The 25206-nt window shown below is 41.4% G+C and overlaps 1 protein-coding gene across 4 annotated transcripts in view; it reads right to left on the bottom strand.

Moving 5' to 3' along the window:
- colq (collagen like tail subunit of asymmetric acetylcholinesterase) overlaps positions 1 to 25206 on the bottom strand; it is a 107351-nt gene that overhangs the window by 5692 nt on the left and 76453 nt on the right. For all 4 annotated transcript variants that reach the window (XM_033047317.1, XM_033047303.1, XM_033047297.1 and 1 more), the window contains 3 exons: positions 6552 to 6648; positions 5849 to 5988; positions 3020 to 3139 (listed from right to left, as the gene is read on the bottom strand). In XM_033047317.1, the coding sequence (XP_032903208.1) occupies positions 3020 to 3139; positions 5849 to 5988; positions 6552 to 6648 (357 nt within the window). The remainder of the gene's footprint in view (positions 1 to 3019; positions 3140 to 5848; positions 5989 to 6551; positions 6649 to 25206) is intronic.

Below are 25206 nucleotides of genomic sequence, written 5' to 3'. Positions count from 1 at the left end.
GACTTGCCCGAGCACTGGGACAACTCTGGGCAAGGTCCCACTGAAGGCAAGAACAACATTCTAGTCACTAAAAAAATAAGCCTGCAGGCTGGATGATTTCGGGTTACAGGCCGGATCCGGCCCATGGGTCATAGGTTGCCGACCCTTGCCTTAACGATACATTCACACCGCCTGTAGGTAAAGCATCAGCCCACATCACGCTGATACAGTCGCTGCCTGCCTCAGATTAAATATATTTTTACACATAAATTATGAATAAAGATGAGAAAATGTTTCAGACACAAGTAATATTTTCTTATTCCAGTAGAACACCAGTATTAACGATTAAATGAAAATAATAAATTCTTTAACTTTTTGAATATCTCAGAATTTCAGATTAATGAACTGAACTGAAACTGGGACTGTGGAAGTAGTGTGTGAACAGCAGAACAAGAAAGGAAGCTATTGAGTTGACAGAATTCTAGATTAATTCATTGGTAGAATAATTAACAATTTATACACAGTTTATAAAGTGCTGTGTTTGCTTTTTTCCCCCCGAATGACCTTTGACAAATCCCATGATTCCTTGCATTTATTGGAATACCGAACTCGCTTATTAAAGAGATGCATTTTCAGCATCTTAAAGTTAGGGTGATAATTTTAGAGCACTGGATTGAACCCTATCCCTCCCTGCATTAACCTTTCTGATTTGAAGTCAGAGCCAACCTGGGATTGATCTGACTCCGAGCCAATAAGCTACATGGTTTGTAACTGCACTTTGCAACAGGTAAGCTAACAAATGAACCTGGCACACCTGGCTCTACCTTGTTCCCTTCACCAATAAGGAAAGAATGGTGGGAAATGAAAAGAACAATGCTTCAAATGGTGAAAGAGATGGACAGATTCATTGTCATACAGCACAGAAACGGGTCATTTGGCCCGATTCTTCCATGCCGACAAGCATGCCTATTTACGCTTACCCTATTTGCCTGTATTTGATCCAAAATCTCTCAAAACCAGTCCTATTTACCGCGGGTTTAAGGACATGGAGCCGGGGCCTAACATCGCCCCGCGTGGCATAAACGGCCTCAGGACTTACCATCGCCCGCCGGGGGCTTTAACATCGGAGCCCCAGTTCGCCTCCCTCGACACTGCAGTTGGACTGCTGGACCGCGGGAGAAGGAACAAAGGGAAGAGATAAAGACTGCCTTCCATCACAGTGAGGAGATGTTGGCGACTCACTGGGATGGATGTTTATGTAAACTGTGTTAAATGTGGGTCTTAGATTGTTTTGTAATGTAAAAAACTGTAGAAATGAAATTTCGTTCAAACCTAAGTTTGAATGACAATAAATAGCATTCTATTCTATTCATATACCTGTCCAAATGTCCTTTAACTATTGTTACAGTACCTGCCTCAACTATTTCCTCTGACAGCTTGTTCCATATATCCACCACCATATTTGTGAGAAAACTGACACTCACGTTCCTATTAAACCTTTTCCCTCTCATCTTAAATCCATGGTCTCTTATTCTTGATTCCCCAACCTTGGAAAATAAGATATGAGCATTCACCCTATCTATACTCTTCATGATGTTATACATCTCTAGAAGATCACTCCTTTAGTCACCTGTGCTCCAAAGAATAAAGTCCCAACCTGCCTAATCCTTGTAAATCTTCTCTGCACCATTTCCAGCTTAATGGTATCTTTCCTAGATCACCGTGACCAAACGTGAACACAATACTTCAAGTGTAGCGTCACCAATGTTTTATACAACTGCATCATAATGTTCCAACTCTATTCAATGCCCTTACAGATAAAGACCAGCAAGCCAAAAGCCTTCTTCACCACCCTGTTCACCTGCGATGTCACATTCAGGGAACTATATACTTGTACTCCCTGGTTCCTCTGTTTTACAATATTCCCCCCTGTTCACTGTGAAGGTCTTACTGGTTTGATGCCCCAAAATGCACCTGGCACTTATTTGATGGAAAAGTCAATATGTTATCAAAGTCAAAGTATCCCTTATTGTCATTCAGACCTTTCAATCTGAACGAAATTTCATGCCTTGCAGTCATAACATAGAATAAAATAACAAAACACACAATGAACACAGATTTAACATCCACCACAGTGAGTCTACCAGGCATCTCCTCACTGTGATGGAAGGCAAAAGTCTTAAAGTCCTTGTCTCTTCCCTCCTTGTTTCCCCTCTGTGTTCCGCGTTGGTAAGTCCTGGCTCTGCATCCTAAGCCTCGAGGTCGGTCCCAGTTGGAGGCCGCAAGCTCCGCGATTAGGCCTCAGCGCAGACGGAGACAGAGACGGAGACGGGGGATATGACAAGAAAAGGTTGCATCCCCCCCCCCGAAGGAAGAAACTAAAAACAAGTTTCTCCCACCCTTCCCCACCCCCCCCCCCCCCCCCCACACATACACAACTAAAATAAACTGAATAAACTAAAACAACAGGACAAAAGAAAACAAAAAAAAGAAAAGACAAACGGACTGCAGGGCAGCGCCGCCACTTCTGGAATTTTCTGGAATATCTATAATTATTTAAATGCTCTCATAAACTGTAACATGTTTTTATCTTAACATTTATGCAGACCAGTAGATGGCATTCTGCTATGACTAACAATGCTGACTGCAGAGAGATAGTAGGTGAAGACTGCTTTGAGGAATGATCTTACACAGGTGAATGCACAGAGTCTTTTACCCAGAGTTGGGGAACCAAAAAACACAGGACATAGATTTAAGGTGAGAGGGACAAGGTTTAATAGGAACCTGAGGGGTAACTTTTTAATTTAGAAGGTGGCAGCTATTTGGAACAAGCTGCCAAATGAGGTTGTTGAGGCAGGTAATATAACAGCATTTAAAAGACACTTGGACAGGTTTAGAGGGACATGGGCCTAACACAGGAAAATTGGACTAACTTAAAAGGGGCATCTTGGTCAGCAAGAGCGGGGAGAGAAATCTTTTCCAATTATATTGTTGCTTTATATTCTTAAGCAAAAGATCATAGGAATTAAATTCTCCCTACCTGAATTGGCAGCCATGCCACTGTGTCCCTGAAGTACAATGACTTTTGATCTCTTCGGAAGGCCAGCGCATTTTCAGTGTTTAGTTTCTCCAGCTCTTCTTCACTGTCCACAACAAATATCTAAGAGGAAAAAGAACCTCCTCCTCAGGTCATTGTTTTTCATTTCTTTGTTACAATATGTTTAAGTTGTTCAGGATGGAAGCAGTCTGGTTGAAATAAGTTGCAACAAAACTTTTTAAAAAATGCATGCAGTTTATGTAGGCTCAGATCTAATATAATGGATATGCATTATGTTCTTTATGGACCAGCATGATTTGTAGCAGTAAACCATTAGTTCATTTCATTCTTTAAAAAAAAACGATGCCTAAACCCATGATTTAAGATTCAAGATTCAAGAGAGTTTATTGTCATGTGTCCCAGATAGGACAATGAAATTCTTGCTTTGCTTCAGCACAACAGAATATTGCAGGCATAAATAAATACAGAACAGACCAGTGTGTCCATATATCATTGAATATATATATATATATACACACATAAATATATCTCTTCACATTGTGTTTTTGATTTTTTGTTTTTGGACTGAATTCTGTTTTTAATTTGTGTTTCTGTGATGTCTTTATTATTTATTTTATTCTGATTATATGTTTTTTATTCCTGTTAATCTTTGTAAGGTGTCCTTGAGATGTCTGAAAGGCGCCCAAAAATAAAATTTATTATTATTATTATTATTATAATTATTATAAATAAGCATATAAAGTGCAGTAGGCTAATTAAAGTTCAGATTGTGTTTGAGTTGTGTTTAATAGTCTGCTGTCTGTGGGGAAGCAGCTATTCCTGAACCTGATTGTTGCAGTCTTCAGGCTCCTGTACCTTCTACCTGAAGGTAGCGGGGAGATGAGTGTGTGGCCAGGATGATGTGGGTCCTTGATGATGCTGCCAGCCTTTTTGAGGCAGCGACTGTGGTAGATCCCCTCGATGGTAGGGAGGTCAAAGCCGATGATGGGCTGGGCAGTGTTACAGCTTTTTGCAGTCTTTTCCGCTCCTGGGCGCACAAGTTGCCGAACCAAGCCATGATGCAACTGGTCAGCAGGCTCTCTACTGTGCATCTGTAAAAGTTCGAGAGAGTCCTCCTTGACATACTGACTCTCCGTAATCTTCTCAGGAAGTAGAGGCGCTGATGTGCTTTCTTTATAATTGGATCAGTGTTCTGGGACCAGGAGAGGTCTTCGGAAATATGCACGCCCAGGAATTTGAAGCTCTTGACCCTTTCCACCATCGACCCGTTGATATAAACGGGACTGTGGGTCCCCATCCTACCCCTTCCAAAGTCCCCAATCAGTTCCTTGGTTTTGCTGGTGTTGAGAGCCAGGTTATTGTGCTGGCACCATTCGGTCAGTCGGTCGATCTCACTTCTGTACTCTGACTTGTCTCCATCCCACAACAGTGGTGTCGTCAGCGAACTTGATGATGGAGTTTGCCCAATGACCGGCTATGCAGTCATGAGTATAGAGTACAGCAGGGGGCTGAGCACGCATCCTTGAGGTGCTCCCGTGCTGATTGTTATCGAGGCTGACACATTTCCACAATACGAACATACTGTGGTCTGTGAATGAGGAAGTCGAGGATCCAATTGCAGAGGGATGTGCAGAGACCCAGATCTGAGAGCTTGGTAACCAGCTTGGAGGGGATGATTGTATTAAATGCCGAGCTGTAGTCAATGAATAACAGCCTGACATATGAGGTTTTGTTGTCCAAGTGGTCCAGAGCGGAGTGGAGAGCCAGCGAGATCGCATCCACCGTTGATCTGTTGTGGCGGTAAGCGAACTGCAGTGGGTCCAGGTTTTTGTCGAGGTATGAGTTGATTTGCGCCATGATCAGTCTCTCAAAGCACTTCATCACCACAGATGTTAGTGCCACTGGTCGATAGTCGTTGAGGCATGTCACCTTACTCTTCTTGGGCACTGGTATTATTGATGCCCTTTTAAAGCAGGTGGGAACCTCAGACTTTAGAAGTGAGAGGTTGAAAATGTCCGTAAAAACTCCAGCCAGTTGGTCCGCACAGGTTTTTAGAACACGACCAGGTATACCATCAGGTCCAGGTGCTTTACGAGGGTTCACCACTCTGAAGGATTTTCTGACGTCGACCTCTGTGAATGTGACCAAAATACATCACGGCGAATGGGGGCTCGGGAAGGCACATCAGTATTCTCCCTATCAAAGCGTGCGTAGAACGCATTGAGCTCGTCAGGGAGTGATGCTTCGCTGACGTTTGAGCTGCCTCCTGGTTTTGCCTTGTAGGAGGTGATTGCATTCAGGCCCCGCCACAGCTACCGAACATCCGTCTCATCCTCCAGCTTGGAGCAAAAGTCCCTTTTGGCCTTTTTGATGGCCTTACCAAGGTCGTATCCGGACTTCTTGTAGACCTCTGTATCTTCGGACATGAATGCCCGGTGTCTGGTCTTCAGAAGAGTGTGGATCTCATAGTTCATCCAATGCTTCTGATTGGGAAACACTTGGATAGTTTTTGTTGGGATGCAGTCCTCCACACATTTCTTTATGAAGGTCTGTAACGACTGTGGCGGATTCCGTCAGGTCCGTTGCCGAGTCCCTGAACATTGTCCAGTCTACAGACTCCAAACATTCCTGGAGTTGTTCCTCAGCCCCCCCCCCCACATCCAATAATGTGCAACTAATTTAGATGTATGCATACATGTGTAAAATGAAATATGTTTCACACAGAATTCAAATTGAGGGCTTGGATCAAGGTGAACTGTCAAATATTTTTGTAATGTAAAATTAGGATTTCTGCTTTGAAGGTAGACTTACTGCTGGAACTTGCAGAGGGTTGATCAAAGATGGGAGTTCATTATAGGATGGGTTGCCTACTGTTTGAGGAAGATTGCAGTAACATCTACCAACTGGCCCTGAGAGTCCTCTTTCACCCTTTGGTCCAACCATTAAGCGGCCTTTAAATGAGAAAAATGACAGTTAATACTTAATAATGGAAAGGAAACTAAAGGCAGGGAAGGTAGACAAGAACGAACGGACAGAGAGAAAAAAACAAATAGAAATTTAAAGCAAACAGTAATGCAAAACTTACTATTTTTTTTAAATCTGCAATTAAAACATAAAGGAATGACACTCCATGTTGGACGTAGTCATTTTTCAGTACCAGTGAGGTTATTTGGTATTAATTTGTGCTCAAATAAACAAGAAACGTTTCTGTAGTGAGTTTAACTTGGATCCATTGTGCAAATGTCAAAGACTCAATGTCTTTTGATGGTGAAATAGACCAGTCTGAGTGGGCGGAGCCAAATGGGCAGCCAGTTCTAGGGAAGCAGACATTCAGCGTTAGCAGGATTTTTTTTCAGTTGACAATTTGTAGATATTTGAGTTTAATTAACCATTTTGTCTATTACCATGTGCTTCACCGTTATTTTGTCTGGAAAACCCCAAGTGATATCGTCTCATTCCTTTAAACAATGGTACTCCTTTCCTATTCATTAATGTACAGGAATGAGTTTCTCACCTGATCCAGATGTCCCAGGAGGGCCAGGAAGACCAGATGATCCTGGTGGACCTGTAGGTCCCATAACTCCAGCAGGACCAATGTCCCCTTTAAGTCCCTTTAAAAAAAAACACACCTTAATTTAGACAAAACACACCTTTTAGACAACAGTTTAAATAGGTTTAAATAAATATGTTAAATCTTCTTGAGATAATATCAGACATTACATACAATCATATAATCATACAGCATAGAAATAGATCTGTTGGCCCATATTGCCCAAGCCCACCAAGATGCTGTGTCTACAATAGCCCATCTGCCTGTGTTTGGCCCATATCCATTTAAACCTTTCCTATCCATCCACCTGCCCAAATGTCTTTTAAATTCTGTTATAGTACCACAGCATTTTTATTTTATGTTTGCTTCCACATGGTTTATATAATACAGAAGTGATTTGAGAAGACTAGCTCTTGGTTCAATAGAAATATGAATGATTGTGAATAACAGTATAGCTGAAATGCACCAATCAGGTTATGTACTGCTATAAACTACTCCTGACTGTTTTGGAGATCAGTATACAAAATCGAGGAATAGATTACTTAATTCAATTTAGGGAATCATCAGAAACATGGTCATAAGAAATTTAATCATTGGTGTGCAATGAACATTTAGATCAATATGGGTTTGCTAGAACATTTGGTGTTTGTGTATATGGGACGGCTCAGAAACAGCAAGATGGCCATGTCAACAAAGCCAATGCATTGCAACGTATAAGGGATGAAAGGTCTTGAGTCTTCAAGTAATTTCTACAAAGAAAAAGTGTCATAGAATCATACAGTGCGGAAACAGGCCCATCGGCTCAATCTGCTCACGCCAACCAACATGCCCCATCTATATTAGTCGCACCTGCCTGCATTTGGCAAATATCTCTCTATTCTATCCATGTATCTGTCCAAATGTTTTTAAACATTGTGATAGTACATGCCCAACTACCTCCTCTGGCAGCTCGTTCCATATACGTACCATCCTTTGTGTAAAAACGTTGCCCCTCAGGTTTCTATGAAATCTTTCCCTTCACTTTAAACCTGTTGATTCTTGATTCCCCTATTGCATAAAAGACGAAATTAACCCTATCTATTCCTCTCATGATTTTATATGCCTCTATAAGATTACCCCTCATCCTCCTGCACTCCATGGAATAACGTCCTTGCCCGCTCACTCTCTGCTACAGCTCAGGCCCTCAAGTCCTGGTAAATCTTCACTGCACCCTTTCCAACTTAACAACATTTTTCCTATACCAGGGTGACCAAAACTGAACACAAAACTCTAAATGTGGCTCACCAATGCCTTGTGCAACTGTAACATGACCTCCCAACGTTTATACTCAATACTCAGTCTGTTGAAGGCCAATGTCAAAAGCCTTCTTGACCACCTTATCTACCTGTGACTACACTTTCAAAGAACTATGCACCTGCATTCCTATATCTCTCTGCTCTACAACAGTCCCCAGAGCAATTCACTGTGTAGGCCCTGCCCATGTTAGATGTCCCAAAATGCAACATCTCGCACTTCTCTGCATTAAATTCCATCAACCATTCCTCTGCCCTCCTGTCCAATTGATCAAGATCCTGCTGAAATTTTTGACAACCATTCACAATACCACCCACTTTAGTGTCACCGGCAATCTTGCTAACCACACTTTATGTGTTCTCATCCAAATCATTGCTATAGATGACAAACAGCAATGGTCCTAGCAACAACTCTTGAGGCACACCACTAGTCACAGGCTTCCAGTCTGAAAAGCAACCTTCCACCATCACCCTTTCCACAATCCCATTTTTTAAATCTAATCAGCTATCTCTCCTTGGATACCAAGCAATCTAACCATCCAGAACATCCTATCATTTGGAACCAACAAATGCCTTGCTCTAATCCATACAGCGTCCACACCTCTGTCCTCAGCAATCTTTTTGGTCACATCTTCAAAAAACGTAATGATCTGTGAGTCATAATCTCTCACATACAAAACCATGTTGAGTATCCCTACTCAGTCCTTGTTGATCCAAATGCACATATATCTTATCCCTCAGAATACTCTTGAATAACTTTTCAACCACAGGTGTTAAGACTCACTGTCTATAAGTTCCAAGGCTTTTCCCTGGAGCCCTTCTTAAAGAGATGCACAATATTTGCCACCCTCCAGTCTTCCGGCACCTCACCCATATTTAATGATGACTCATAAATCTCTGCTGGGGCACCTGCAATTTCCCCTCTAGCTTCCCAGTGTCCTAGGATATAACTAATCAGGCCCATGAGATTTGTCTACCTTCATACGTGTTAGGACCTTCAGCACTTCCTCGACCGTAATACTGACTACCCTCATGACACTTCCATTGACTGTCCCAGATTCCCCGGTCCTCATATCTTTCTCCAGTAAAAACAGAGCACAAAATGGATTGCTAAAGCGTACCATTCTTCATTCTCACATAAATCAAGAGGTGTTGCAATATTAATTCGTAAAGGTATACCCTTTAAACATATATCAACGATAGAAGACATTGAAGGCAGATATATTGTAATAATAGGGGAGTTATACTTAAAAAAGGTGACTCTCCTCAATGTGTATGGACCAAATTTTGATAGCCCTCTGTTTTTTAAGAGAATTCTTAACAATATCCCGGAAGGTACACAACAAAACTTAATAATCGGTGGAGATTTAAATTGTACATTGGATGCTTGTTTGGATAGATCATCAACTCAAAGAAAACTAAAATCTCGATCAAGTGAATTTTTAAATTCATACATTAATACTACTAATATTAAGGACGTTTGGAGAATTGAAAATCCATCGGGCCGAGAATATTCATTTTACTCACCAGTACATAAAACTTACTCAAGGATAGACTATTTTTTAGTAGATTCAAAACTTATCCCATTCACCTATAACTCACAATATCATAACATCATAATCTCAGACCACGCCCCATTAACATTTATGATCAAAGTAAACGGAATGGCAGAGACACAGTCACAATGGAGATTTAATCCCCAAATCTTAAAAGATAAGTCATGTAATGAATATCTAGTAAAACAGATTAAAATGTTTTTTGAGGCTAACGATAGCCCTGAAATCTCTGCCTCCCTTCTTTGGGAAACATTTAAAGCATTTGTACGAGGAGCATTAATTTCTTCCCAATCATTTTTTAATAGGGCCAAACAACAGAAACTGGAAATGGAAATAAAGCAATTAGACACAGAAAATGCAGCAGCACCATCCACGATAAAACACAATAAAATTGCAGTATTGAAATATAAATTAAACAAGATTTATTCAGACCAAGTTATAAAACTTTATCAACATACAAAACAATTAAATTTTGAATTTGGTGACAAACCACAAAAACTATTAGCGCGACAACTTCGCAAATTGGACGGGGAAAAAACAATATACAAAATTAGAACAGATAAGGGAGAAACATTAACACTGCCTAAAGATATTAATGATAGATTTCTACAATACTACCAAAAATTGTATTCATCTAAAATAACAGAACAATCAACGGGAATGGAAACATTTTTACAGAATTGTAAGTTTGCGGGTCTAGATCAGAAAGAGAGAGAATTGCTAGGGGCTGAAATTACGATAAAAGACATTGAAGAATCAATAAAGTCCTTAAAAAACGGAAAGTCGGCAGGACCCGATGGTCTAAATTCGAAATTTTATAAAAAAATTTATGATTTGCTTTCCCCACGCCTACAGACAATGTACAAATACGCTTATACTCAACAGAAACTCCCAGAAACTCTAAATGAATCTACAATCATACTTATACCAAAAACGGACAAGGATCTTGAAGACCCAGGTTCATACAGAGCTATAGCCCTCTTAAATACTGATCAGAAAATATTAACTAAGATTCTATCTAATAGATTGAGCTTAGTGATCAGCAAATTAATACATCCCGACCAAACAGGGTTTATCCCCAAACGGTATTCATTTTTTAATCTGAGAAGATTATTTAATATTATATACTCCAATAGAATCCCTAACGCAGAGCTAGCAATTATCTCGTTAGATGCTGAAAAAGCATTTGACCAGGTAGAATGGCCATATTTATTTTCGGTGATGGAAAAATTTCAACTAGGAGAGAAGTACTGTACATGGGTTAAATTGTTATATTCTAACCCAACAGCTAGAATATTAACAAACAAAATGTTATCAACTAAATTTAATCTCTCTAGAGGCTGTAGACAAGGATGCTCACTATCCCCACTATTATTTGCTCTTGCAATCGAACCCCTAGCAGAAAGCGTTAGAAACCATCCAGGAATATTTGGATACAATACTAGAGACACAAGGAATAAAATCTCCTTATATGCAGATGATATACTAATATATATTACAAAATTAGAAACTAGTATTCCAAACCTATTAAATCTAATAACTCAATTTGGTCAGTTTTCGGGATATAGAATCAATTGGAATAAAAGCGAAATCATGCCAATAACAAAATTCAATTTACATACAATACAACAATCCCCTTTTAAAATAGTTAAAGATAAATTTAAATACTTAGGAATCTATGTAACTAAGACATATACCTCTTTATTTAAACTAAATTTCCCACCCTTACTGAATAAACTACATAAGAATATTCAATACTGGAAAACACTCCCCATTTCAATGCTTGGGAGAATTAATGCTATAAAAATGATTTTTTTACCGCAACTACTGTACCTACTTCAATTAATTCCGATATATATCCCAAAAACTTTTTTCAAAAAAGTCGATTCCATTGTTACAAGTTTTGTCTGGGATTATAAGAATCATAGAATAAGTAAAAAACATTTATGTAAATCAAAGATAAATGGAGGTCTGGCTTTGCCAAATTTCTTATTTTATTTTTGGGCAGTCCATATTAAAAACATGAATTTTTGGCTGGAAGAAATGGATCAACAACCAGATTGGCTAATGATGGAAAAGGAAGACTGTCTACCTTTTGAAATTGGACCGATCATATTTGCCCCCACAAAACTGCACAAAAAAACCTATAAAGAAAACCCCATAATACAGAGTGGAATACGAATTTGGAAACAAATAAAAAAAGATTTAAAATTGAATAATATACCACTCTGCCTTCCCATTGTAAATAATCCTTTATTCAAATCATCCTTTATGGACAAAGGTTTCACACAATGGAAAAATCATGGAATCAAAAATATAGGACATCTTTATGGGAAAGGTACTTTTCTTTCATTTCAAGAGTTACAACAGAATTATGGACTGCACTCAAATAATTTCTTCAGATATCTACAAATTAGAGATTATGTTAAATCTAATACACAAGTTTACAGGAATAGGGAATCAGAAATTCTTGATGAATGTCTGAACAAGCATCCTAATACTGAAAAACTAATAGCTTATATTTATAACACCCTACTAAATAACGAGGTACCACCGACCGAACCATATAGATACAAATGGGAAAATGAAATAGGTCATCCTATCACGAAAGATATGTGGGACGAAAGTTTACAACAAATACATCAATGTTCATTAAATGCCAGACATACTTTAATACAATTCAAGGTCTTACATAGACTACACTTCTCTAAAATAAAACTAAATAGAATCTTCCCACAAATCTCTCCTATTTGTGATAAATGTTACAACTGTATACAACTGTATAAAACTTAAACATTTCTGGACAGATATTTTTGAAATAACTTCAGAAGTTATTGATACAAAACTGGACCCAGACACAAAATTAATAATACTTGGAATATCAGAACAAAGCTTAACACTCACAACAAACCAAAGAAACTTCCTCAATTACAGTATAATAACTGGAAAAAAATTAATATTAAAATTTTGGAAAGGCCCTACAACCCCCACAATTAAAATGTGGATTACGGAAATGTCGGAGACCCTATACTTAGAAAGAATTAGACTTGCCTTAATTGACAAACAAGATCTTTTCCATAAAATTTGGGCTCCATTCATTAACTATCTGAAGGGATAGATTGGCACAGCACGAGGACCCAGCTGAAACTTGAACTCAGGAACAGATGAAAAGCTATACTTTATAACCTACGAACCTATCTCCATTGATGTATTACAGGTAACCCATTCCACCTCCCTTGTTTTTCTGTTGTGTTTTTTTTTTTTTTGCTTTCTTTTTTATTTGTAACTTTCTACCCTCTCTTTTTCTCGCATAAAAAAAAAAAAAACAAAAAAAAAAACAGAGCACAAATACTCATTGAGGACCTTGCCCATCTCCTATGGCTTCACACAGAGTTGACCACTGATTCCTGAGGGGCCCCATTCTCTCTCTGGTTTTCCCTTTCCCCTGAATGTACTTATGAAATCTCTGGGATTATCGTTAATATTATCTGCCAGAGGTATCTCCTGCCCTTTTTGTTTTCCTGATCTCTTTTTTAAGAGTGGTCCTCGGTTCCAGAAACTCCTCCAGGGATACACTTGATCTCAGCTGCTAGTACCTGTCCCATGCCTCCTTCTTATTCTTGACCAGAGCCTCAATTTCTCTCATCAAGAGATCTTGTCAAGTACAGATATATCAAGGCTAACTCAGCACCCATGGACATTTATATATTCCCTACATCTCATCAGTAAGCTAAAAAAAAACATTGGTATGCCACTCAGAAAGGAAATATAAAATCATTGGACAAACAGTTCAATGCAACTGCAACACAAGGAATAAAATACTTTAACATGGCCACCCAACGTCTATACTAAATACTCTGTCTGTTGAAGTCCAATGTCAAAAGCCTTCTTGACCACCTTATCTACCCGTGACTCCATTTATTCTGCTTTTATTTTGTATATTTTCTTGATATACTTTCATTAACCAGAAAAATAAAACATTTCTCTCTGAAAGGCAAACAAAGTAGATGATTCATGAGCTAATTACTGTAAGTGCTTCCTACAGTATGAAGATTAACTACAATGTTGGCCTTTCTTGCAACTGGTGGTGCCTTGTGGACTATCATACTGGGTTTTCATGAATCAGAGTGGTGTGCACCTAATTTGTTACAACCTCCAAATGACCCTATAACCCTCATGGATAATTGTGGAACCTTGCCAAGCCAACTGCTGTGAGAGAGCTGTTTCCTGGTAAATTACTTGATGCTAATCCTGTGCTCACGGTGTCATCTGTTTTATCTTTCCCACCTGTTGTTCCACTGTTATGCTTCCACTTTCAGCTGACACACCACGGCTTTAGGACGGTAAGCCTCTCTGTATTATTCACCTTGTTCTTTGCTCTACAGATAATTAATTGTTTAACATCAGATCTGACCAGAAATTAAAGGTCCCCCTTTAAACCTCACGCAGAATGATCAACCTGCTTGATCAAACTTAAGACCTGTGAGTCTGAGGGCTCATTGCATCAACATTTTCCGGGAACGGGGTGTTTATGATAATATTTTCACAGGGTGTAGAAAGTGAAATTCTTGAAGAACATGGTTACTGTCATGACTGCAGTTGCAGACAGAGGTGCAGAGTCAAACCTGGACAGCTCTGCATGGCATAGGTCAGCCCAGAGCTTTCTTTAACTTAATCACACCTGACTTTCTCCAGGTGGCAGCAGCAGGCATCACGGCAGGTGATCCACATGCCCATGCTGGGTCTAACCTGCATCCAAATGCCAGGGTCTGAGCTGGTGGTTGGAAGTATTAAAATCAAATTACAATTCGTCATTGTCTTCTCTGCTCTCAGTGTTTAGCGAGTGCTTAGTACGTCCTTTACTATTTGAAAGATGAAATGCCCAAAGCTATCTTACACCATCTGCATCTTGTGAAAAGGTTGTGAGATTAAGGGAGGATACCTCTCTGCCAATCTTCACCAGTTTGGTTACTTCTATGCTGCTAAATCAATGTATAATGTGTCCCTAGCTGTGTCTGTGAGATGGACCAGTGAGCTCGGTGTAACAGTAAGGGCAAGGATTAATTGCATGTGGCAAGCAATGTCAGTGGGGCTGTTGCCTGCAGATGGGATTTTTTGATTTGTTCACTGATTCTGAAAATGGAGCTTGAAGAAATGTTTTATTGTAAAATGGCTTTCACATCCTAGTAGCTTTGCTCCTTCCACTGACCTCCAGAGGGACTACCTCCCACTACCAGTTTATCATTGTATTGTCAAATTTTTGGAACTATTATGCATGCTCCTTTCTAGCTTGTGCAACAGGCCATCCAGAATAGTGTTTGAAAGTTAAGGTGCCTGCTCTTTGCTCTATTCGGATGCTCTATTCTTCCAGCAAGCTTCCCAGTCTTTGAAGTGACTTTGTCCAGTAGAAGCAGACAAGAGCATCTCTGACCACGCTGCCATTTTCCTGCTGCCGGAGTATAAACAGAGGATAGTTCGGGAAGCGGTAGAGACGAGGGACGTAAAGTGGTGGTCCGACCAGTCAGAGGCCATGCTGCAAGATGCACTGAGCGATGTCGACTGGAATATGTTCCAAGCAAGTTCCAGTGACATCAGTAAGTTCACGGAAGCAGTCACGGACTTCATCGCAACAATAACCAACAACATCGTCCCCACGGTAAGGGTAAGCATCTTTCCGAACCAAAAACCCTGGGTAGACAGGTCCGTTCGTGTTGCCTTGAATGCTCGCACCGCTGCCTACAACTCAGGCCTGGCATCAGGAAACATTAGGCTGTGGGCCGAGCATCAAAAATGTGTCTAGAAATAGGATTTTGTGACCCAAGTCACCAAACTACATGAAATTTTCACATATTGTATAAAAAAAATTATATAAATCACCCCTGAAACTCGATATGAAGAAGACTTGCACATTTTTATTAAATTAGAGAAAAAACGGAAAGATTTCGGGATTTTTTAGTCCAATCAAAGCACGTTTAACATTGAGTTGTCTGCCAGTTGGCCAATCATGCGCTTTGCTTCAGGCTAGCACACAAAATGGCTGAGGGGGCTTCACAGATGCCTGTTTTACTGGAGATTCCGATTTGTTGTTCTGTGGAATAAATGTCGTGGAAACTTGCAGCAGGTTAATTGTATTTAGTAAGAAAAGCATTAAAAAGGCTGAAGAAAGTGCTGATAAGTGGATGGAAGTGCAAGAAAGCCTTGAAATCAAAGTCGCTGCAGAGGTGCTGGAACACAAAGATTAAGACAGCCAGGAGGGAATCAACTAACTGAAAGGTAAGATCTAACGTCTGAATTTATGAAAATCTATCTGTATGGACTTTAATTAATTTAATTGCATCCTTTTATAATGTGAATAAATGCATTCATTCATTCATTCATTCATTCATTCATTCATTCATTCATTCATTCCTTATTCATTCATTCATTCCTTATTCATTCATTCATTCATTCATTCATTCATTCATTCATTCATTCATTCATTCATTCATTCATAAAATTGAGGGCCTAAACTATATGTTTCCATAACACAGTCAATTAAACATTGTCACTAATGCCAGCTTGTAGTAGAGTAATAAGTCTTTAACAGCTAATCTCGGAGCTGCCTGCGAAAACTTACCGGGAAAAAGTGCTCCGACCGCGGGGCCTAAGTACTCGCGGTAAAGAGCGATCGATATCCCTCCGTTTTTCTCCTGTTGTCGGGGTCTGAAAACGACCGCTACAGACGACACTATGGACAGCCTCCCCCGCCCACGGAGATGATCCGTGGCTCCGCGTTCGCGAATCGGCCGCTTATTAATTGAGACCGCGGCTTCACTTTACCGCGAGTACCTAGGCCCCGCGGTCGGAGCACTTTTTCATGGGACTGCGGACTGTAACCAACTACCGGAGCACTCCACCCTCATCCGCAAGTGCCAGCACCTCCCTAGCTGATGACCTGAACTCCTTTTACGCTCGTTTCGAGATGGGCAACACCACCCCAGGTCTGCCGACTATCGACAATACCGCCAGCGGGCTGGCTACCGAAGCTGAAGGGAGGAATGTGCACACATTCTCGCTGTCCGAGCACGACGTGAGGAGGGCTCTGACACGGGTGAACACGAGAAAAGCTGCAGGCCCCGATCGCATCTCGGGGCGAGTACTCAAGTCCTGTGCTACGCAGCTAGCTCCGGTGCTCACTACAATATTCAACCTCTCCCTGGACAAGTCCGTGGTCCCTGCCTGCTTCAAAAAATCCATCATTGTACCGGTACCAAAAAATGCCTCCCCAGCCTGTCTGAATGATTACCGTCCGGTGGCCCTTACCTCGGTAGTCATGAAATGCTTTGAGAGGCTGGTGAAGAAACACATCTGCGCCTTCCTCCCTCGCAACATGGACCCGTTGCAGTTCGCATACCGTCCAAACAGATCCACGGACGATGCGGTCTCCCAGGTTTTGCACACCGCTCTCTCTCATCTTAACAGCCAGAAGGGGGGCTACGTGAGGATGCTGTTCATAGACTTCAGTTCAGCCTTCAACACGATAGTCCCCACCAGACTGGCCGAGAAGCTACTGGAATTAGGGCTCAACACCCCCCTGTGTGCCTGGGCCCTGGACTTTCTCACCGCCAGGCCCCAGGTAGTCAAGATGGGAGGGAATACATCGAAGTCCCTCACCCTGAGCAGAGGATCGCCCCAGGGTTGCATCCTCAGCCCCCTATTGTACTCCCTGTACACACATGACTGTGTGGCTAGGTTCAGCTCCAACTCAATAATTAAGTTTGCTGATGACACTGTGGTGGTGGGCCTGATCTCAGACAACGATGAGAAGGACTACCGGGAGGAGGTGGCTGATCTAGCACTCTGGTGCCAGGACAACAGCCTCCTCTTGAACATCAAAAAAACTAAGGAGCTGATCGTGGACTTTAGGAGGGCACATCATCCGAGGACGTACACACCATTGAGGATAAATGGGGATACTATGGATAAGGTGAGCTGTTTTAAATATCTGGGAGACCACATCTCTGAGGATATGACATGGACATCACATGCCGCAGCACTCGTGAGTAAGGCAAGGCAATTACCACCTCAGGCAATTGAGGAAATTCAGAGTGTCTCCGAGGATCCTCCAGTGCTTCTACTCAGCGGCTGTGGAAAGCATCTTGTCTGGAAATATTACCATCTGGTTTGGGAATTGCTCTGCCCAGGACAAGAAGGCTCTGCAGAGAGTAGTGCGCTCGGCCGAACGCACTGTGGGAACTTCACTCGCCCCCCTGCAGGAACTATAGATCAGGAGGTGCAACTCCAGAGCCAATAAAATCATGGGAGACCCCTTCCACCCCTGCAACGGACTGTTCCAGCTGCTACGGTCAGGCAAACGCCTCCGTTGCCATGCTGTGAGAACGGAGAGATTGAGAAGGAGTTTCTTCCCAGAGGCCATTCGGACTGTAAACTCCTATCTCACCAGGGACTAACTTTACTGAACCTTTTTCCTTCCGCCCACAATATTTAATATGTAAAAGAATATGTGTGTGTTTATGATTGTGTTTATAGTTTGTCTGGTTGTTTGGTTGTTTTTCTTTTTGCACAAAGTCCGCGAGCATTGCCACTTTTCATTTCACTGCACATCTCGTATGTGTGACGAATAAACTTGACTTGATTTGACTTGACTCCTCTCTGCTCTGAGGCAAAATAATTGTTTCAATAACGGCTTATGTCAAAAGATACTTGTCACTCAATAAAACCTTGCTTGGTTCTGGTTGGAAAATCTAATTGTGATAATGAGAATGGATTACAAATTGTTGGTGTATTTTGCATGAGGGTCAAATGGGCACTGGTTAATCGGGCAACCAACACACATTCCCCAGCAAGATACAAATTCTACCACCTTTAAAAAATGTCCAAGTTCAAAGCAGCCTTCTTGGCCTACTACTACTACTGTGTGTAACAAATTTTGATTTAAATTATGGTATCAAAAATTCATTATTTTAAAATAGGAATTAGTGTATTGTTTAAAACATCCTTTCCTCCTCCTTATTTCCCCCCTGCCATATTATTTTCTTGGTTATGCCTAGAAGGAAGAAATTAAACATGTAATACAACACCAAGGAAACTTGTGAGGATATGGCATCATTAACATTAGCAGGTCTAAGCTCTAGCTCCAGACAGCTGATGATTAAATCATGCCAAAAAACTTTATTTTTGTCTACAAATCTGTCAAAATAATACTTGACATAAATAAAATATATATTTCATAGTCTTATAAAATTAGACTATGACAAGAATCCAACAGCACGTGTTGCAATAGAATACTAAGTCCAGATGCTGACTCAGTTGTACAGTTATTTGCTGGTGGTTGAAAATAGACATGGGATCTTCCTTTCTCTTGAATTATTGAAAGCATCCACCACCCAGGCAAACACTGCTCCTATATTAAGGAGTCAATACACATTTGAAGACTTCAACAGGAAATATACTGGGCTTTGACAAAAAGACTGGTCCTCCTACCATGTGAGGGAACATATTTGACCATTTATAACTCAACAGAGCTAGGCCCCAAAAAAGCTGACGAATAGCCAAGCTCTATTTTTTTTTAATGGATATGGTCACTCAAAGGTTGTTCAAATGGATAACATTGCTAAGAAAACGTATTTGACCAGCAGAGATCAAATAGAAAAAGAGTTGACAAATATCAACAAAATAATATCAGGCAATATGCCATTAGAGTCACTGAGCTGTATATTTCAAGAATCTGCGTTTCCTGTGAATTCTGAAACATTAGCATATTATATGCGATGTAAAGCACCTTGAGTATTAGAAGGGCGCTATATAAATCCCATCCATTATTATATCTTAATAATAGTGACCGACAGTTTTTTGGAACTAAAGAAAGGATTTGTACTATCCGAAAAGAGGGATTATGAATAGGCTAAAATACAAAAAGGGAAATGAAAATCATTCCCTCCTCTTGAATGCACTCAATAAAATCAAAATAGGACAAAAAGTATAACAACAAAGTATATCTGGAGGAAGGCAGAATATAAAACAGTGGAAGATTGAAACACATTATAAAATATTTTAATCAACATTCATACTGTTGGGTTGTAAGCTACCCAAGCAGAATATGAGGGGCTGTTCCTCCAGTTTGTATGTGGCCTCACACTGTCAATAGAGGAAACCCAGGATAGATAGGTCAGCCTTTCATGGGAAGAGGCGATAAAAGAGGTTAGCAACTGGGAGAACTCGTAGACTTCCACCCTGCTCTCAAATTCACCTGGACTATCTCCCTTTCTCCGTCACAGGGGACAGACATAGAAAGATAGACATAGAAACATAGAAAATAGGTGCAGGAGTGGGCCATTCGGCCCTTCGAGCCTGCACCGCCATACGATATGATCATGGCTGATCATCCAACCCAGTATCCCATCCCTGCCTTCTCTCCATACCCCCTGATCCCTTTAGCCACAAGGGCCACATCTAACTCCCTCTTCAATATAGCCAATAAACTGGCCTCAACTACCTTCTGTGGCAGAGAATTCCACAGATTCACCACTCTCTGTATAAAAAATGAATGTCTCTTCTCGGTCCTAAAATACTTCCCTCTTATCCTTAAACTGTGACCCCTAGTTCTGGACTTCCCCAACATCGGGAACAATCTTCCTGCATCTAGCCTGTCCAACCGCTTAAGAATTTTGTAAGTTTCTATAAGATCCCCCCTCAATCTTCTAAATTCCAGCATGTACAAGCCAGACTATTGACTGACATTGACTATAAACCTACCGACTCCAACAGTTATCTGGCCTACACTTCCTCCCATCTTGCCTCTTGTAATGATGCTAATCCCTACCCTTAATTCCTCCGTCTCTGCTGCATGCGCTCACAGGATGAGGCTTACCATTCCACGACTTCCTAGATGTTCTCCTTCTTTAGTAAACATGGTTTTCCCCCTTCTTTCATTGATCCCTCACCTGCGTCTCCTCCGTCACATAGGTATGCTCTTGTTTCTGCCCCCCATCCCAACGGAACAAGGATAAAGTTCCCCTGGATTTCACCTCTCACCCCACCAGCCTCCGCATCCAACACACCATACTCATATCAATACTGATATTTCCGTCACCTCCAATGTAATCCCACCAGTAGATGTTCACATCTTCCCACCTCCCCCCCTTTCCACCTTTCGCAGAGACCGATCCCTATGCAATTCCTTTTTGCACATATTTTCCCACCTAAACCACCCCATCCCCAGCTACTATCCCTTGCAACCACAGGAGATATAACACCTGTCCCTATACTTCCTCCCTCACCGCCATCCAAGGCCCCCTGCAGTCCTTCCAGGTGAGACAGATGGTCACATGTACCTCCTCTAACATATCTACTGCATCCAGAGTTCCGGATGTGGCCAGCTGTACATCGGCTAGACCAAGCGCAGACTTGGTGACCGTTTCGCTAAACACTTGTGCTCGGTACGTTAAGGCCTACCAGATTTTCAAGTTGCTAACCATTTTAACTCCCCTTCCCAAACCCACCTGACCTTTCTGTCTTCAGCCTCCTCCATTGTCAGAGTGAAGCCATATGCAAACTGGAGGAACAGCACCTCATCTTCTGGCTGGATAAATTAGTATGAATGTTGAATTCTCCAATTCTGAGTAAACTGTTACTACTACCCCCAACCCTCCCCCTTTCTCCCCGCATCCCTCTCCTCTCTCTTCCCTCACCTGTTTCCCACCTGGACTCACACGTATTTCTCTCCTCCAACACCTCTCCCCGTGTTACTTTCCTCCCTCTGGCTTCACAATTCTCAACTCTTCAAACCTGCATCATTCTTCCTATTCTTTTCTCTGGCCCTTGGTGCAACCATCTGCCCGTCAACCCCTCTCCCCACCCCTGCCCACCTCTTGCCTGTGTCAACCTGTTACGTGCCATGCTTTGTCCTGCCTCTCCCCTTTTCCAGATTTCTTCTCCTCCACCAACAATCAGTCTGAAGAAGGGTCTCAACCTGAAATGTCACCTATCCATGCTCTCCAGAGTTGTTCTCTGACCTGCTGAGTAAATGCAGCATTTTGTGTCCTCTCGGGTTATTAGTGTCTTTGTCCACAATCATTAAAATATAAAACTCCATTTAAAATGTTCCAAGGCAAAGCAGCTGCTTCTTAATGAAAGCATAGTTGTGCACTATGCTCCTTCCTGAAACTCAAATAATCCTCCTGAGTTCTGAGACGTTAGGTTTGATCTGGGGTTTCCAAAAATAATACTTTGCACTAACACTGAATACATTATTCCCCACTGATTATTTTGGAGGAAATGATTTGAGATTTTACAACTGTATTGTCTGGGGGTTGGCAGATTACATCAAATTGACTACTGAAAGATGACATAATTTAACGGCATTTATAATGCACAAATAAACTGCTTAATATGCATGAAAATCAAGACATAGCCTGACAGAATAATTGGTAATAGCATGAAATAGGTGTCAAGGAAAGAGCGTTCACGTTACAACCCTGTTTCCACCAATCTTTCCACCACCGTGCACAAGAAGCGACAAGACAGACACCATTGTATGCAGATGCTGAGAAGTGTGTTCAGCTCTGGCTGAACAACTTCTAATCTTGTGCGAGGACTCGATAAGAAGCATGATGCAGAATTATATTAAATCAATGTATGTCCTAAATCAGGTTGAAGGGAAATTAACATGAGGTTGGGGCAATGAAGAGGAAATGCCATGACCCAAATACTTCCTGTTCCCTGATATTATATACCATGGGTCCACCTTGTCAATTAAAACATGCTAGTAGCTACAATGGTGACAGTTACTTGCATGAATGAAATTCGTAATCATTCGGAAAGACTCTGCATGCGTGAGGGTAAAAACCCATTCAGGAAACAGATGTTAACGTTCTTAAAAAGTATGGGATGGATGAAGTCGAAAAGACACCTATCCTGGTTGGAGAGCAACACAAAATGTGTCTCATTCTATTGTAATTAATTTATCAACAATGTTACAGGCATAATCTGTGATATTTAATACACGTCGTCCTAGGGAGTTCGTTGTGTAGCATAATCATCCCACACTTAAGATATCAATTATGGTCCTTTACTCACTATTTAATTTACTTAAATATCTTCACAATTATATATGTACAAGTGTAATAGGGTTAGAGTCATTGGGGATTTAAATTCCACCAATAATAACTTTGCTTTATTATGAAAGTCTTAAAAGGAGTGGAATTTTTAAAATGCTTCCCAAAGAATGCTTTGAGACAATTTGCAGGTCAAGAGGGGGCAGTAATGGACCTAATCTTGGGGAAGGAAACTGGACTAGCAGTTAAAGTGTCAGTGCATTTTGGCAATAGTGACTATAGCTCTGTAACTTTCAAGATTGTTATGGAAAGGGATAAATGTAGTTTGGAAACTGAGGTCCTGTATTGGGGAAGGGTGATTTCAAAATGATAAGGTAGAACAGATTGGAAGCAAAAAACTTGTAGGCAAGTGTGTACCTGACAAGTTGTAGTCTTTATGAATGAAATAATGAGAGATAAAGTAGGGTATTCCTTTAAGGGTGAAAAGTAAGTGATGCAAGTCCAGTGAATCTTCAATGCCTGAGAATTTAAGTTTGATAAAGGAAGGGTCTCAACCCAAAAAGTCACCCATTCCTTCTCTCCAGTAAGCTGCCTGTCCCACTGAGTTACTCCAGCACACTGTGTCTATGTGTGGAAATGAATGGTAGGTGTAGAGTACTGGAAACCTTTGGCAGTAGATAAGAAATGTCACTGGCAAATATGATTATGGATCAAATCCTGAGGCTTTTTAGTATATAACCAGCAGGAGGACAAAAAGGGACCAAAGAAGCAAACTATACATGGTGTTGGTGGCTATAGGTAAGAAATTACATCAGTACTTTTAATCGGCATTCACTGTGGAGAAGGACATCGTAGTTGTAGATTTCAGGGAGTGTATTTCAACATTAAAAAGGATTATTATATTGTTTAGCACCCATAAAGGTGGATAAACTGATGGGGCCCGATGAGATATATTTCAGGCTGTTTTCAGAGACAAGGAAAGAGATTGCTGGGGACATGGGGATTTTTAGAACTTTGTTTAGTTTAGTTTAATTTATTATTGTCACGTGTACCAAGGTACAGTGAAAAGCTTTTGTTCATGTGCTATCGGGTCGAAGAAAAGACTAAACGTGAATACAATCAAGTCATCCACAGTGCACAGATAAAGGATAAAGGTTCAAAATGTTGTGCAAAGTATAACACTGTAGTTCATATGAAGTCTAATTAAAGATAGTTCAAAGGTCTCCAATGAGGTAGGTGGGAGATCAGGCCCACACTCCCTGAATCTGGAGGCATGCGTTTTTAAACTTCTGTACTTCTTGTCTGATGGGAGAGGGGAGAAGAGGGTGCGACCGGGGTGAGTCTGGTCATTGATTATGCTGGCAGTCTTTCCAAGGCAGCATGAAGTGTAGAAGGAGTCAATGGAAGGGAGGTTGGTTTGTGTGATGGCCTGCGACTTGAAACCTGCCGTTGAGGCTCGACCGGCCAGACCAACGTCATAGTGGGTTGACTCCATTATCAGAGGTGCGGACAGGAGATTCTGTGGTGACAGGCAAGACTCGAGAAAGGTGTGTTGCCTCTCTGGTGCCAGGGTCCAAGATGTCTCAGACCGACTTAAGCACGTCCTCGTGAGGGAAGGTGAACAGCCGGCAGTAGTTGTGCATGTAGGTACAAATGACGTGGGTAAGAAGAGGAAGGACAATAGACAATAGGTGCAGGAGTAGGCCATTTGGCCCTTTGAGCCAGGCAAGTATAGAGGACTAGGTAGGAGGCTAAAAAGCAGGACTTCTAGGGTGGTTATCACTGGGTTGCTTCCAGTACCTTGTGCTAGTGAGGGTAGGAACAGGGAGATAGGGGATCTGAATGTGTGGATGAGGAGTTGGTGCTGGGGGCAGGGATTTAGATTTCTAGATCACTGGGATCTCTTCTGGGGCAGGGGTGACCTGTACAAAAGGGTCGGGTTGCATCTTAATTGGAGGGGGACCGACATTCTGGCAGGCAGGTTTGCTAGTGCTACACGGGTGGGTTTAAACTAAGTGGGGGGGGGGGGGGGGTGGAGTCAACAATGTGGAAGCGTATCCGTGCAGTTAACGGGAAAGAGAGTGTAGGAAAGGTCACGTTTAATCTAACAGGGCAGGGGGTGGGACCCAATGCAAGGAGACAGAGGGAAATAAAAGGAGGACAGAAGCAAAAGGAAGAAGGGAGATAAGACAAATAAACCTGAAAACTTTGGACCTTAATGCGAGGAACATTTGTAATAAGGTGGAAGAATTGAATGTGCAGTTAGGAGTTAAGGAATATGATATAGTTGGAATTGCGGAGACATGGCTCCAGGGTGACCAAGGCTGGCAGCTAAACATACAGGGGTATTCGATATTCAGGAAGTAAAGACAGAAAGGAAGAGGAGGTGGGGTGGCATTGCTGGTTAAATAGGAGATTAATGCAATAGCAAGGGGAGACATTAGCTTGGATGCTGTAGAATCGGTATGAATAGAACTGCGAAATAGCCAAGGGTAGAAAACGCTTGTTGGATTTGTATACAGCCCACCAAGCAACAGTAGGGAAGTTGGGGGTAGCATCAAGCAGAAAATTAGAGATGCGTGTAGCAAAGGTACAGCAGATATCATGGGTGACTTTAATCTACATTTAGATTGGGCCAACCAAATTGGTAGCAGTGCTGAGGAGGAGAATTTCCTGGAATGTACACGGGATGGTTTTTTAAACCAATATGTAGAAG

The sequence above is a fragment of the Amblyraja radiata genome, chromosome 2 (assembly GCF_010909765.2).
Source record: "Amblyraja radiata isolate CabotCenter1 chromosome 2, sAmbRad1.1.pri, whole genome shotgun sequence".
NCBI classification, from domain to species: Eukaryota; Metazoa; Chordata; class Chondrichthyes; order Rajiformes; family Rajidae; genus Amblyraja; species Amblyraja radiata.
Note: the sequence above shows the minus strand (reverse complement) of the source record. Positions and strands in the feature narration are given on the sequence as shown.